The 15064-nt window shown below is 41.4% G+C and overlaps 4 protein-coding genes and 1 pseudogene across 5 annotated transcripts; 2 read left to right on the forward strand and 3 right to left on the reverse strand.

The window, feature by feature from the left end:
• Positions 1-66: 66 nt before the first annotated feature.
• Positions 67-9765, forward strand: chlsn (cholesin). Its single transcript, XM_084040097.1, has 6 exons — positions 67-221; positions 532-662; positions 758-841; positions 7145-7326; positions 7837-7918; positions 8324-9765. The coding sequence occupies exons 2-6, from the start codon at positions 546-548 to the stop codon at positions 8501-8503; spliced, it is 645 nt and encodes a 214-aa protein (XP_083896223.1). The 5' UTR covers positions 67-221; positions 532-545; the 3' UTR covers positions 8504-9765.
• On the reverse strand, positions 967-3310 carry LOC311032966 (G-protein coupled estrogen receptor 1 pseudogene; annotated as a pseudogene). The gene is made up of 2 exons (XR_014599390.1): positions 3163-3310; positions 967-2464 (listed from the first exon to the last, which is right to left on the reverse strand). The product of XR_014599390.1 is annotated as a G-protein coupled estrogen receptor 1 pseudogene (transcript).
• LOC311032965 (uncharacterized protein) lies at positions 4348-6594 on the reverse strand. Its single transcript, XM_084040084.1, has 2 exons — positions 6127-6594; positions 4348-5605 (listed from the first exon to the last, which is right to left on the reverse strand). The coding sequence occupies exons 1-2, from the start codon at positions 6127-6129 to the stop codon at positions 4556-4558; spliced, it is 1053 nt and encodes a 350-aa protein (XP_083896210.1). The 5' UTR covers positions 6130-6594; the 3' UTR covers positions 4348-4555.
• Positions 9766-9869: 104 nt separating the features above from the next.
• gnptg (N-acetylglucosamine-1-phosphate transferase subunit gamma) lies at positions 9870-12214 on the reverse strand. Its single transcript, XM_084040086.1, has 11 exons — positions 12071-12214; positions 11892-11946; positions 11748-11815; positions 11549-11603; positions 11373-11456; positions 11151-11244; positions 10791-10905; positions 10619-10701; positions 10293-10421; positions 10097-10178; positions 9870-10008 (listed from the first exon to the last, which is right to left on the reverse strand). The coding sequence occupies exons 1-11, from the start codon at positions 12135-12137 to the stop codon at positions 9908-9910; spliced, it is 933 nt and encodes a 310-aa protein (XP_083896212.1). The 5' UTR covers positions 12138-12214; the 3' UTR covers positions 9870-9907.
• Positions 12215-12270: 56 nt separating this feature from the next.
• On the forward strand, positions 12271-14875 carry tsr3 (TSR3 ribosome maturation factor). The gene is made up of 6 exons (XM_084040088.1): positions 12271-12649; positions 13082-13292; positions 13454-13647; positions 13765-13932; positions 14131-14185; positions 14545-14875. The coding sequence occupies exons 1-6, from the start codon at positions 12529-12531 to the stop codon at positions 14690-14692; spliced, it is 897 nt and encodes a 298-aa protein (XP_083896214.1). The 5' UTR covers positions 12271-12528; the 3' UTR covers positions 14693-14875.
• The last annotated feature ends 189 nt before the right edge of the window (positions 14876-15064 follow it).

The raw sequence follows: 15064 nt of genomic DNA on the forward strand, positions 1-15064 counted from the left end.
GTAATCATTTGAGTCGATCGAATTTCATGAATTGACAATATGGGGGGTTTCGGTAGGTTCGTCTTCGAGGGTCTTTGAAGCAGTCGCACCCGTCGACCAATCACAAAGCAAAGAGCGATATCTGTCCAATCACAATTCCCCGTGGTAACATCACTTCCTGGTTGAGTTCCCATGCTCGATCTGCGCCTTCCACATTTCTTCTTATTTCGTTCGCAGTTAAAGTAAGTATACTTGTATATAAAAACAACGTGATACAAGAGATGTTTGGTTATAGCATTTTTGTAGAAGCTATTGTTTTGTTTTAGCTGCGAAAAACATGGTTTGAGGATACATATTACTGCATACTAGTTTTAGCTCAAAATTTAGGTCAAAATGTTCTTCTACTTATCCGTGTTGGTGTCATGAAGTATGCAAAACCCGTCTCCCCCCCATCTCTGTCTCCATGGCTTATTGTCTGCCCTTTTAATACTACGTACAGTATGTATGTCTACCTCTGTTGTTTAGTAACATGCTCCTGTTTTTGTTTTGTAGGAGTCAATTTTATCATGGCCAAAGACAAAACTCTGGGTAAAAAGAAGAAATTGAGTTCAGATGCCATTGTTGCTGCGGAAGAAATTATGGAGACTAAAGCAAAAAAGAAAAGGAAGAAGGTGGACGTAGAGGTGAGCAGCACAGATCCCTAGTACATGTTCCTGTTTTGGATGATACAAACTGAAATGGCTTTAAACAAATATGTAATGCTTTTTTTTTAATCCAGGAGGCTCCGGTAGAGATTCCTCAAGTGGAAATCACAACAGATAAGAAAAAACAAAAGAAAAAACAGAAGACAAAGCAAACAGAGGTAAGACTGTTAGCTGTTTCCTCCTTTTCTGTTAGTATTCAGGTGAAATCTGACTGCTGACCTTCTGCAAAACAAGGGGTTGGGTGCTGGAAAAACACAATTTAGACCAGCTAAAAGGTTTTGGAGCCCAGTTTACACTGTATTCTTACAGTTGAGTTTTTATTACAAATTAATTAATGTGGTAAAAATGATTTGACAGCTAGATTTCAGGTGGCATCAGAAATGATTTTAAAAGCTGAAAATCAAAGTCAACGACCCTGTCTAAACAATGTCAAAATTCCCAATACATGTTATGCATAAACCTTAAGTCACAGAGCCGGAGTCCTTGCTTTCACGTTGTCCATTCATGATGCCTTTACCCGCATGGCACAGACATGATTTTATGTATAATCTTGAGGGAGCGGAATAGTTTGTGGACGAATGTTAGAGCTTAAATGTGTGGACTGGGTGGACTTGCTCTGTAGCATTTAGCATGGCCGCCCGCAGGTGCTTACAGCCGCTCCATACATAGACTTTCCTGAGGCTTTCCTGTGTAGCTTGCACCATCTACTCCTCAGTTTTTCCCGAAAGCTCTCCCCAAGGAAGCTGTAGATGAGCGGGTTCAGGCAGCTGTTGGAAAAGGCCGCCAACCTGACAGCATGACCTGTCAGGGGGTAGTCCTGCCACAGTGTGCCGCTGTCTGTGTCACCTCTTAGGAGGTGAACACTTATAAACACATTCTCTGGGAGCCAGCAGAGGAAGAAGACTAACACGGCTGCCGAAATCATCCGCAGAGCCTTCTGCCTTCGAGGCCTCTGCTGTCGGCCACCTCGTCCCACGTGGCTCCGCAGGAGCACCCGTGCTATTCTCCAGTAGCACAGACCCAAGACGCAGAAAGGCAGCAAGAAGCCGAGCGTCACCTCCAGCCACTGAATCTGCGTCACGTTAGCGAAGCAGAAAAGGAGTTCTCCCGTGTGCTGCTTTTGAGCTATAGCAAAAGGGAGCACGGTGAGCAAAGATGAGGACACCCAGATGAGGCAGCAGCTGAGTCGCGCGCGCGGCATGCTGCGGCCCATGAAGCCGGTCAGAGCGACGAACCGATCGAAGCTCATCCAGGTTAAGAAGAAGACGCTGCTGTACATGTTGACCTGCTGGAAAAGGTTCATGAAGGTGCAGAGGCCGGGCCTGTCGTAGTAACCCTGCTTCAGGTTGAACACCTCGATCAGAGAGTCCGCCACCAGGGCAAGGTCGGCCACAGCCAGGTTCACGAAGTAGAGGTCTGGGGCAGTCAGGCGCCCACTGTGGTACAAGTTGACCACTAAGATGAGGATGTTGCCGATGAAGCCAACAGGGAACAGGACTATAATGTAGAGGCTGGAGAAGAAGAGGCTGATGATATAAAGCTGACGACTCTCTGAATCGGCATGCAGAAAGTCGGCGACGACCGCCTTTGTGTCGTTTATCTGAACCGCGAGGACGCCGTAGTCCACACACATGGTTGTGTCCATAGTACACTCCTGTGTAATCTGGCGTTAGCAGTCGCCCTTTTCCGAGGGTTTAGCCTCAGTGGATACCGTGGTGCCATCCGTTTCCTCTGTCTGCATCATTGGCTTTTCTGCTGTGTAGTGATGCCCACTCTTTGTTCTAGGCAGAGAGGAGAAGTGTAGTAAGTCAAATATGTTTTCAGCTTCTCAAGTGTGAACTTACAGGAAGCACCGTGTACATAATCCATGAACGATGGCAAATTAAACAGCACTGAATATACTGTATATTAGTTCATGATCAAATATGAAAGCATTTTGAGCAATGTGGTAAGAAGGAATATTGTTTATATATGAGTGTTTATATGCCCTTACAATGTCGTAAGCCATGCCATTCAAGATCATTATTCAAGATTTATGACAAAACTATGTAGTTGATCATTGTCTTATTATTCGGCTGAAGCTGTTTCTCTTGAAAAAGTGTTGCAGTTTATTTCAGAGTGAAGATTAAGAGAATGCAGAAGAGAAAATGCATCCTTTTTTTTAATGCAAAACTGCAGTGGCTCGGTAGTCTAGCGTTGTAAGATGGCAAACATAAGCTGCAGTTGCATGTGGGTCCTGTGTCTCTGTTTCTTCCCTTGTATTGTCTCTATGGTTAATTAAATAATGCATACATGAAATGCTCTAAAACACCCTTTATGGTTGTGCTCTAGTGGCTGCAGAACAACAGCTAGTCAAATTAATGGCACAATTAACAGATATAGTGATTTTTAAATTGAATAATATAAGACAATATAAGCTATAAATTGATCTAATAACATAATTGACACAATTTCTTTTGCGATTCATATAGAAACCTACCAGAGTTTTCTTGCACTCCACTGCGGTCTGTCCAATCCTCCCTGACCTTATGGTGGTGACTTTGAAAGCAGGTTTCACGTTAAATCCAGAGTGTTGTGGTGCCACCCACCACTTACAGGAAAACACGCACACACAAACACACACACACTCACACTCCATCTCCGACATTTGTATATTTTCAGCCAAACACGGAAACGATGATTTTCGTCATATTTTCACTTCAGTGTAGCGTTAAAATAAGTAATAACCGCTAATATCCCCCTGTGTATCTATATGGACTTATTTCATGGTATAAATAATGATCTTACGTTGGGACACGAAGCCAAGTTGTCAACACTGGCGGTGAAGTGTGAATGTGGCTGTGATGCAGATGATGTAGAATGTTAAAATATATAAATATGGGAGTCTGCAATTTTAGCAAAGACAGACTACCAGTATATTTACACAAAACAAGATAAAGGAGAGGGATGTTGTCACCTCAATTGGTTTGTTGTCTTCAAACTCTCAAAAACACAAAAAGTTATTCTGCAGCATTTGCTCTTTTTTTTTATAAATGTATGTACAGGCACTTGTTTGAAACTGTTTTTGTGACGTTTCCTGTCTGTAGGAAAAGCATTTAATAGGATTTTGACTTGAAGTGTTGCTTCTGAGATTTTACACAGTGTGGATCCAGTCAGCAATTATATGTGTCGCCAACATCTTATGCAATCGTGCGCATGAATTAATTTTCCTACTGGTCCCTGGAATTGAACCACTCTGTGTTGGCACCAAAGCTGTGATCAATGCAGGTCAGCTGTGAAACGGTGCCCGTCAACTTCTTCACTTGCCTTGTTTTAGTTCTTTTATACAGTGTTTGAACTAATTACACCAAGACTATTGACACTGTTGGCGTGATCTTCAGACTGACATTTACTTTCCAATACTTAATTTTTCCTATGTGTCATTCTGGGATTTGCAGAGGTTTTTCCAGGCATTTTTTTTTTTCTAAATGGGCTTTTGTGCAAATGGTGTTTATGCAAACGGAGTCTGTTTTCCAAGAAAAGAGGTGTGTCTAAGAACTGGTTCATGAGATATAAATTGCACATAGTACCAGCAGTAAGTCCCTTTTTAATGGTACTATTTAGTTGATTTACAGCAAGTATATAAAATTGTTCAAACAGTGACTATAAGGACAGTACATAATACTGAAATGTATAGCAAAACATTTTTTTTTTTTTTTCAGTATCTGAAGACACTAAAAAGGAGAATACATGCTTGTAAAAACATTAAAATGGTCACTTAAGAGAGAAAAAAACACTGAAGGCATTTTAAAAGTTAGATTAAGAATACGTCTAATACATCAGAAGTCTTTATTGCGAGTCCTGCTCTCATGTATGAGAGGGGATGTAATGCTCTAGGACTCTATATCCTGCAGCGTGTCTGTGATCTCGATGTGGGGGGCTATGATGTTTCTGTTGGGCTGCGTGCGTCCTGGGCTTCGACAGCAGTCCCTCAGCTGCCTAAACGCCCCGTGGAGACTCTCTCGACACGGCCTGTGCACGAGCAGCACCAGCAGGAGGCTGGCACTGCTCCCTGAGAACAATACAAACTCGGCCACGCTCAGAAAGGCTTGTTCCCTGTAGCTCAGCTGCTCCTCCTGTTGTGCTCCTCTCACCAGCGCAACGCTGTAGAAGAGCTGGCAGGAAAACACGACCACTGTGACCGCCAGGAACACCGGACCCTCCTCGGAACCAGAGAGGAAACGCCCTTTAGATTTCCACTGCCGAACGCAGCCACCTATCAGAAGTCCCACTTGGAGGATGTAGGGAATCAAAAAGGCCAGGAACAATCTAGCAGCCGCGTACGACACGCCAGCATGGACCGGATCCATATGACACTCGCGTTCTTCCTCCAGGCCTTTTCTGGGTCCGCGGATCCCAGCCAGCAGTAGAGAGATTAGGATAGAAGTTATGATGACCAGAACTGCACAGACCCAGGGCTTCCTCAGCAGGGCGTGGGATGGCGGATCCAGGGTTAGGACGTAAGCCATGAGCACTAAGACCAACAGGCTGCACAGAGAGGCTGTGTTGATGGTGAAGGAGAGAGCAGCGCAGCCCAGACCTGTGGTAGTCAGGTAACGCGGCCTGTAGGCCACGGCGTGGAGAGAGAGCAGAAGAAGCAGCAGCTGGAGGCCACAGAAGGCCCAGAGCAGGCAGTCGAGCCACGCCAGCCGCCGTTGTAATCTGTAGGTCTGGATGAAGCTGTAGAGCAGGAAGCAGCCCGCGACGAAGCCCAGCCCCGCCAAGAAACTGTAGACGTAGTTTGCCCTGGATGTTATGTCATTGGCCTCAATTTTGTCCAACTCCCAGGCTGCTGAAGTGAAGGTGTCCATGATGGTGGAACTGTTGGAAAATGGAGGGGTGGTGCTCCTCTCAGTGGGGATCAAGTCCACGCTTTGATTAGACTGGAAATGAAAAAAGAAAACAGACTGATGACATACTGTCCTGTTCAGCATCCCCGTCCACTGTTTGTCAAGCACTTCCTCCCATCAGGGGATGACCAGAAATTTAGAGAACTATCAGCAAAGTTCAGATACTTTTGGTAAAAGTATCTCCTGGTGTCTGTAAGTCAGCTGCACTTTTATCACAGGCACAAGTAGGAATGCTTTAAGAGAACCATATTTGTGCTTTTCAAAAAGAAAAAAAATATATATATTTGTCAATGTCAATATACATTTTGAAACGGTTTACTCAACCTTTGAATCATTAAATGGGGTTTCCACAGGAACATACTCTTACAACATATATTGCATTTCCTTCTTACTAAATGAAACTTAACTGGAAGTCATTATTATAGTTCTCTAAAGTGCTGACTGGATTTAGTAGAAATGTTTTCTTTCTACGGCCATACGTCCCCGATGGCCAGTCTTTGTCCGCTCCCCTTTGACGAACTGCCTGCTCAGGGAAAACACATGTTTCCACTTACCATTTTCACTTTCGTCACCCGCTCCTCTTCTGTTTTGTATCCACCAGCCAGACGCTGCCGATTTGACTCAAATCTCTGAAACCGATGCCCGTTGCATGGACGCGGCCGCTCACTGTGAAGGAGTTTTTATATTTCTGTGGGCAATACTCCACCAGCATAGTTTCAGAATGACTTCCTGGCCATGTGATCAAAAACTTTTTTCCTCCCTCCCTCCTTTTTTTTCTTTTTTTTCCCCTTCATCACTGGTCTGGTAGGTCTGTTAAATCAAGGCATACTGCATCCCTTGTTTAACTTCCCCTGAGAGTTATAAGCAGTCTTTAACATGTGCTGTGGTTACTGGCTACCGAAGTGAAATGGCTTTAAGTTTTTCTTTTAATTTCTCTTTGAGTAACCTTAAATACGTTTTTTTGCCAAGCATAAATTAGTCTGCAGACAAATTATGGATCTAGATACTTAATTTCTTACACTTTGTTTGTCTCCTCTGTGTGATCAGGCAAAAAACTCACCTAACAGTTGTTTATTTTTAAACCGTGCAAGCGTGTGCGGCGGATAAGAGCCACTGCTTCAAATGCGACGCTTGAACGGATGTTGGGAACCGCAGTAAACTTAACATGGTATACATGTGACGCTAACCTGCAGATACAGGAAACTCTGCCCTCTCAGCTCTAGCACAATAGGAAGTGATTCAAACTCACAAAGTGCTACAGCTTTCACATGTCTTAGTGCTGCACATTCACATTCATTTTGCTGTAGAAATTACAGTGAAGGTGTTTGAGGCATCTGGCATTATGTCAGTACTGACCCAGAAAAGTGTAAAATAATGAAAACTGACAGGAAATTGCTGTTAAATGCACAAAAGTGGCATTATTGTTCTAGCAAATTTCTTATTAGTCCATCACAAGGTGTGGTTTTATGCATGGTGGTTTTACTTGAATGCAGAAAATGATAAGGGTCAACAAGGGAAGGTCAGTTAATGTAGATAACTCCCATGAGCCTTTGTTTTGCTTTGGCGTTACAGATTTCAGATCTGGAGGGAGAGGAGGACTTGAGCCCCGAGGAGACGCGAGTCTTGGAGAGGAAGATGAAGAAGATGCTGAAAAAGGAAGAGAAGAAGAGGCTCAAAGCTGAGGGAGAGACCTTGAAGAAAACCGAAGCACCCGGACCCATTGCACCCCAACTGGCCTTAAGTTACCTTACCTGGTAAGAGCCACACTTCATTATCCTTATGTGAGCCTCCTGCTTACATCAGCACTTACACAAGATGCCATACGTTCAAAAGCAACCCACTGTATCCACTTATCCAGGAAGAAAGGAGTCAGATGGCTTAAAGCAATGCACATATACAAATATTACCATTTACTTTTCTGCTATTTCAGCCATGATGGGGATCCAGAAGACCAAAGGATGGTTCACAAATAGTTTTTTCAAACTGTTGCACTTACTCTGACTCATTTCTTTTGTAACATTACACAGGAAAAAACCATGCAATCAGGAACACCTGAATAATGCAATATGGTTCCGTACAGCCCTGAAAACACAAACGACTTTGGTTATGTCGGTTACTTAAGTGTCAGAGAGGTGTTGTTTGAGTGTGGTGAATTAATTGAATCATTCATGACACTCATAAAGGGAAATTCCACAGATTCTACTCCCTTCATTTCAGTACATTGGTCATAAATCAACACTTTGTTGTATTTCTTGTCGGTGCAGCTGGGCTGAAAACCGCACGGAGTGGAAGTTCCAGAAGACCAGGCAGACGTGGTTGCTGCAGCACATGTTTGACTCTCAACAGGTAAACTGAGCCAGTGTGGTGGCGGTGGTGGTGGTGGTGGTGGTGATGAGGATGATCATGATGATGGGGCATTTCAAGTAACCATAGGACATATATGCGGAAACACAATATATAAAGTGGTGCTTTTGTGCGATTCTTGATGGTGAAACTCAATTTTACAGATCATGATTAAGAATAATGATTAAAAAAACGAATCGATCAGAGTGGAGGGAGGTTTTGACCTTGCAATGTTTTTTTTTTTGTTTCAGCCACTCTTTAATATCTAATTGTTTAGAAGTACAATATACTATATATTTATTACAAATAACTACTTTTTAATTTATGTATAAAGTATATGTAAAGTATACTAATACTCATACAACAACAGAATTCCAACATGTTCATATAAAATCCTTTCTCTCTCAGATTCCAGATGAGAAGTTCTCCGTGCTGCTGCAGTACATGGAGGGGCTTCAAGGAGTAGCCAAAGACACAACAGTGAAGAAGGCCTTAGTCCTGGTTGAGGAGTCCGGACAAGCACCAGAGGACAAAGATGTCCAGCAGAGGGCGCACAGAGCCAGAGAAGTGATCCAGCTGCTCTCCTGAACCCACCACCGTCAAACAAAGACATGAAGCCCACAAGAAAAAAGACTGAAACACGTTTGTTGATCAGTGGACTGAATGTTCACACTTCTCCCCAAGCTAGGATTATAACATTTTGTTTTATATGTAGTTTGTTTTTGGAGTCGTCCTTTACGGAAAGGGTGCCTTTTGATTAAATGACCAGTATTGGTCACTTTTTCAAAAAAATTCAATATTTCTAGGTTACTTTTTCTTATTCTTCATTTCTGGTGTGAATTGCTGACTGGTAGTAATCACTGGCCCAAATAATTTTTATGACATTTTACTACAAGTTTTTTGTTTTTAATACACAGTAGCTACATTTTCCAACTGTAAATAAGTCCTGTTTCACCATTATGGACGGATGAGGAGAGATGCAAATCCTCCAAAGATGCAACAGAAAGCCGAGAGACCGTTGGGAGTAAAAGATCTCAGGAATGTTTGTAGTCGAGACGTGTTTGTGCGTGTCAAAGCCCATAATCTGTGCAGTCACTGATGAGAATAACTTCATCTGCTCCGGGTATAAACTGGATGAACTGTTTTGGTTCACCTCGTCCTTTCAGCACAGCAGTTCGTGGTCCACACATGCGTGTTTTGCTTATCTAGTTAATTTTATAACAAAAATGTTGTCACGTGTGGCTGTGGTTATAATCTCACTGGAACATTTACATAGTATTCTTAAAGCCATGCTTCAGTGGGCCCATACTTTACATCTTGTCTATGCCCAAAACAGATAGAGTGGGTATAGAAGCAGCTGCCAGTTATGGCTGCAGGATCAAGGAGAATCTAAGCCTCCTGTCCTACAAAGGTACGTTCCATGAAAGAAACTGAGTCTCAATATGCAAGTGAAGGCTGGTGACATAATTTCCTGGATTTATAAAAATACAAAACACTTAATATTCCTTAAAATCATTTTAAACAAATTCTTCACACTGTATCAAGACATACATTTATAACATCATAAGCCTATCTGTCGCATTTTTACATCACTTTTGCCTTTTGGTCTGACACGCATTTACACATAATCTGATATAGTCGGCTACTTGGCAAAAACAAAAATGTTATTCAGTGGACCAACCAAAAACATTACAGTACAGAGAACAAATCTTCACCTGTAACGGTTTAGGGACTCGATTTCCCCTCGAAGTGTGTAAACCAGCTGAAGACAAGAATGTTGAGACGTGAATACATAAAATATTTCCACCGTCACAAGTTTTTTTTTTTATAAGAATTTGATTAATTAACAAGACTAATGGAAAAAAAAGTCCAACAAGTTTGTAATCCAGGAGTTTCTCTTGGTCACTTGTGTAACTCATCCTTTATTGCCGTCTTCAGGGACAGCGATATTGTTCAATGATTGTCTGTCGCTCAAGTTGCTCAAGAAAATCTTCAAAATCTTTCAGGTGCTTTTGAATGCGGGTCGATAAGGCCGTTGTCTCCCCGTAGGCGTTCATCATTAACTGTTGCACCAACTGTTTCTTTTGATTCACCTGCAAATTAGCAATGATATTGCATAAAAAGGATGTTATTACACATTATAATGAACTTAAAGGAGGGAAGACAGTCTAGTTCACTTACTTTTCTTTGAATCAAAGGGAATATTGTGTTGCGTGAGAAGAGAGCGCAGTCTCTCAATCTCTTCCCTCTGTTTCTGGGAATCCTTTAAGAAAATATATTATGAGAATATAAAGTTTCTGTCACACATTTTAAGAAGTATTTTCCTATTATACATTGTTTTAAGCTAATATTTGTAAGAGTACATAAATGTTCATACCTCTGTACATTTCTGTAAAGAGCTGTGTGTTCCTGTATCAGTTGCAACTTCTGGCAACTTTATCTTCACTTTTTGGCTCTTCAGGAGTCCAGCGTCCTCAAAAATATCCCTCAAAAGATTGTTATATCCCTGCAGCAAACATACATTGTGTGTGGCAAAGCTATTAGACACATTACAAAAACTGGAATAAAAATGGTAAACCATAAAACCTGAGCTTTAAAATATACATGACTGCATCATTTTCAATGCAAACGGCACAAAGGATTAAATGTCTGTGTCTAAGTGAACTCTAAGTACGGCTTCACATTTCATCAGCTTGCCTTTACCTGCTCAGTAATAAGACCTTCATAGCGAGCCTGCTCCGCTTCATCCCATTCCCTTTGAAGCATCTCACTCAATGTTGGGTACACTTGAAAAGAGCATACAAATGATAAGAAATCCCCGTTCACACTGGCTCACCCCACTGATTTGTGCTGTAAGATGGTGCTTCTGTCTTACCTAAAAGCGAGTGTGGATGGCAAACAAGTGGGGTCTCGAAGGTAAGCGAGTAAACACAAGTACTCGGCTCTGAGACTTGAGAGAGCTTGCTGCTTGCACTGCAGACAAAAATCACCTACAGAAACATGAAGAGAAGCCGCTTACAGGACAAATCGATGCAACTTTCTAGTGTTCATGTTGTTGATTTAACTGACAATGACTTTGAGTCGATATTTTGAAGGGTTGTCTGACTTCTATGACTCTGGGGTGACTGTTTTTTTTGTGCCAAATTAAATGATGGGTCTAGACTTGTAGGTAAATATTAACTGATTTATTTAACTGATTACCAGAAAGAGTTTAAATATTTCAAACCCCACTAACCTTTGTTTCCCTATTTTTAGTTCCACAAGCATCCCCGTCCCTCATCCACATGCCCGTGAATGTGTTGTTTGCCATTTCCCACTCCTGCCAGATCCTGTTAGGAACACACAAAAGGCTGCTGCTCTTACAACAAACCCACAGCTTCTTGCTAATCATTCACATATTAATAGTTGCAACAAAAGTGACTGTAGGTCGCGTTAAGGTAAGGGAACTACATCTTACCCCAGTAACCCACTGTAGGCATTCCATCTGAATGACTGCTCGTGTTGGGTGATGTTGTGAAATGGACAGAATTCATATTTATACCTGCAAAATAATATGTTTTTCCAGATATGTCAATGTAACGTGCATGTATAAAACAATCGGTGTGAGCTTGGTATGTGGCGGTAAATACTTGCGTTGACTCTGTGAGACTGAAGCACTTTCCAGCAAGCCGATGAAAATGTGCAGGGCCTTGAGGAAGACACCAATATGGTAATTCAGTGATTGAATGGATCCACTGAAACATACTGATTACTCTGTCGATATCTACAGGTTAACTCATTTCATTTACAACTCTGAATTAAATACAAAATGAAATGATGTCAAACCATTTACCAGACACTGGAGATGGGGTCACTCTAGGTTGAAGTCTGCTTCCCTGAGCCAGAAAAGGATTGTTCAACCTAAACAGAGAGAATCAGTCAGGGAGGGGCTGATGTCAAAAGGGACACGCTGTGACAGATCTTTTACTTCATGTACCCAAATGTGTTTGGTTCCTCGACGATCTTCATTTTACCGGCGAGTCCATGATTCTCTGTGTAAAAAAACCCCAACGTCAACAACAATTCAAATCAATTAACACACACACCACCACAATATAATGTGCCATATGGTTCTGTATTACTGACATATTACAAAATACACTGACAAGCACTTACTGAAGAGAGACAGACAGACGATCCACAGCCTTAACACATTATCTATGCCGTTACACAAACGACGCATGGCTGGTTTTAAGTGTTATATTATACGGCTCTGACTAAAATGTGCTACTGGGTTGTTTTCCAGCTACATTTCCTGTTTCGGCGCAGCTTAGTCAGATGACAGGACACGTGACCAAAATAAGACGTGCGCATGCGCTGTTTACTCATAGGGCTACGACGTGCACTCCACGAGCACAAACCAAACTGTTTACATGGTTTAAAGATAATGCCAGTCGTATCGTGACAATTATTTGAAGTTGTGAATTGTGTACGCGTATATTAAGTACGAAACTTTTGCTTTTTGCGAGATATATTAGACAAATTGGCGTCAGTGTGGATAGCTAGCTAGCTAGCTAATGTCAGAGTAAGGCACGCAACGTTAAGCAGACGCTAGATAGTCAACTGGCTGCAACATGGGGAAAAAGAAACAGGGCAAGTTTTCTCGTTCAGACAACACTGGGAAAGAAAAAAGGCATAAAATGAAGGGGAAATCCTTGGAGGCCTTTACAGAAGAAATGCACACTGCTTTTGAAGGTAATGAACTGACTTAACATTATTTACAATCCAATATTATGTTCAAACTGTTAGTGCTTGCCTTATGTTTTGTAGGCTGCAAGACGAAAAGTTAAGTACAATTGTTATCATGTATAAAAATCTAAGTTAAATAGTATAGGAAGGACAAATGTACCCAAGTATCTAAAGTAGAAGTATAGGATTTACATGACATTTATGTATTTTATAGGGGGGGTATAAATCCTTGATGCATTCTTCTTACGGTTCTAATTTAATGATTGAAACAAGGTTAGCTGTTCATGTTCTTTGTAAATGTGCCATGTAGCAATTATATTGCTGTGCATCATTGTAATTGAGGAGGAGGTGCAAAACAATTACAAACCCTGAGAGTGTAACTACCTTGTAGTTGAGTAAGAGTGCTCACACTTTGCCCTCTGTTGCTTTGTTTTTCAGCAACTTTTCACCTAGAAGAGGGAGCAGAGGCCTCTCAGGTGAAGATGCCTTGTCCCCTTGCCATGTGGGAGTTGGGACACTGTGATCCCAAGCGTTGCACTGGCAGGAAGTTGGTACGCAAGGGCTTTGTACGCAACCTGCGCCTCAATCAGAGATTTCATGGTCTCATACTGAGTCCGATGGGCACAAAGTATGTGACCCCAGCAGACAGGTGTGCATTTTCATCAGCACCGCCAAATAATCATTAAAATGAAACAAAGACACCAAGCTTATTTCAGCATGTTTAAATCTGTAGGCACAAAATGTGAATTGTTTACTATTACATGTGATTTTAACAAACAATCTTTTTTTGTATGGGTCTTTTATACACAGAGAGATTGTGGCTCAAAATGGTTTAGCAGTGATCGACTGTTCCTGGGCTAAACTGGAGGAGACTCCCTTTAATAAGATGGTCGGAACTCATCCCAGGCTGCTGCCATACCTCGTAGCTGCAAACCCTGTCAACTACGGCAAGCCTTGCAAGTTATCCTGCGTTGAGGCGTTTGCTGCCACATTCTGCATTGTTGGTAAAGCCTTTGTTTAGTTATTAAGCATTTATGTATTGTATTGTCTCCCAGACTGCTTTTTATATCCTGTTACAAGTTATCGAGGAGAAGCTCTAACATACTTTGTCTGATTTGCAGGTTTTGAAGAACTTGCAATGATGTTGTTGAATAAATTCAAGTGGGGGCCAGTGTTCCTGGATCTCAATAAAGTTCTGCTGGACCGTTATGCTGCTTGCCAATCAGAGGAAGAGCTGCTCTCCACAGAAAAGGATTATCTCACGTCTAAACCAGAGGAGGAAGAATTTGGTAAAAATGCTAAATGGGAGAAAGTAATAAATTGTGGAACAGAGATGGTTGGGGTTCATTTGGGTTGAAATCCACCATCTGTCCTTATTTTGGTCATTTTTGTTTTTATATAATATTCTATTAAATTAAATTAAATATTCTATTAATTCTAAAAATTCTATTAAATCAATGGAAGCTAATCATCTATCTTGTTCACAGATCCATTTGATGTTAACTCAGGAGTCGAATGCAGGAATCTCAACAGACCTCTGTGGTAAGCATTTAATATTTCTCATGAGGGCATTAAATGTATAACCTCAATCAGAGCGAGGTAGTCCCTCAGACACACTGCTTATTTGCAAACCCTGTAGTGATGCATATGATGATAAATGAATCAACAGTACTGATTCAGTCGTTTTGCCATTGACAGTTGGTCTTTTTTTTCAGAATCAGCATTTTTTTTCCTCCCAGTAGTTTGTCACGTTGTACAACTTGAATGTGACCTAAAATTAGCTAAAATCCAAATGCTAATAAGCTAATGTTGCTTGGAAAATACCAAATATTCTTGAAAAAATAATTGTTTTTCCATAGGCGTGGGTACCAAGTTATTAAAATTGTCATTTATGTGTTTAGTGAACCTGAAGATGATGACTCTAGTGAGGATCTGGACACCTCAGAGGATGACGAAGACGAAGCAGATGATGATGATGAACAAACGGAAAGCAACAATGAGTCTCATCATCATGAAGAGCAAGAGACTGAATCTAAGTCACAGCAATAAAGCATGTTTCAACTGTGGATATTATTTTTTATTAAAAGGACTGGCAAAACCTTTTCAACACCCATGACTCATACATCACCTGAAAGCTATTTTGGGCTGTCCACTTTTGTACAAGCAAGAAAAGAGAGAAACATTGTAAATAAAGTGTACGATTGTCTTCATGCAAACTCAAAGACTAAATAAACGAATATTTACAACATTAAGGTGATTATTGGAATACCTAGAGGTCACAGTTTATGTTGGATATGCTTGGTTTGATGAAAAGGCAAAGACTTGTGGGCTCCGTCACAAAAGTTGAAGCAGCCTGTGGAGTTAAAATGGTGTAAAATATCTGTAACTACGATGCGTAATTAGTCAATCTAAAACTGACCG

The sequence above is a fragment of the Eutrigla gurnardus genome, assembly GCF_963514095.1.
Source record: "Eutrigla gurnardus genome assembly, chromosome: 22".
In the NCBI taxonomy this organism is placed as follows: Eukaryota; Metazoa; Chordata; class Actinopteri; order Perciformes; family Triglidae; genus Eutrigla; species Eutrigla gurnardus.

Excerpts from the sequence above, each read along its gene's own strand:
- gnptg (XM_084040086.1), bottom strand. The coding sequence starts at position 12,137 with ATGCGTCGTTTGTGTAACGGCATAGATAATGTGTTAAGGCTGTGGATC. Across the intron at positions 11,457-11,548 it reads TTCAGTCTCACAGAGTCAAC|GTATAAATATGAATTCTGTC; the intron begins GCAAGTATTTAC and ends ATTATTTTGCAG. Across the intron at positions 10,702-10,790 it reads CCATCCACACTCGCTTTTAG|TGTACCCAACATTGAGTGAG; the intron begins GTAAGACAGAAG and ends GCTCTTTTCAAG.
- tsr3 (XM_084040088.1), top strand. The coding sequence starts at position 12,529 with ATGGGGAAAAAGAAACAGGGCAAGTTTTCTCGTTCAGACAACACTGGG. Across the intron at positions 12,650-13,081 it reads AATGCACACTGCTTTTGAAG|CAACTTTTCACCTAGAAGAG; the intron begins GTAATGAACTGA and ends TTTGTTTTTCAG. Across the intron at positions 14,186-14,544 it reads AATCTCAACAGACCTCTGTG|TGAACCTGAAGATGATGACT; the intron begins GTAAGCATTTAA and ends TTATGTGTTTAG.
- chlsn (XM_084040097.1), top strand. The coding sequence starts at position 546 with ATGGCCAAAGACAAAACTCTGGGTAAAAAGAAGAAATTGAGTTCAGAT. Across the intron at positions 663-757 it reads GGAAGAAGGTGGACGTAGAG|GAGGCTCCGGTAGAGATTCC; the intron begins GTGAGCAGCACA and ends TTTTTAATCCAG. Across the intron at positions 7,919-8,323 it reads ACATGTTTGACTCTCAACAG|ATTCCAGATGAGAAGTTCTC; the intron begins GTAAACTGAGCC and ends TTTCTCTCTCAG.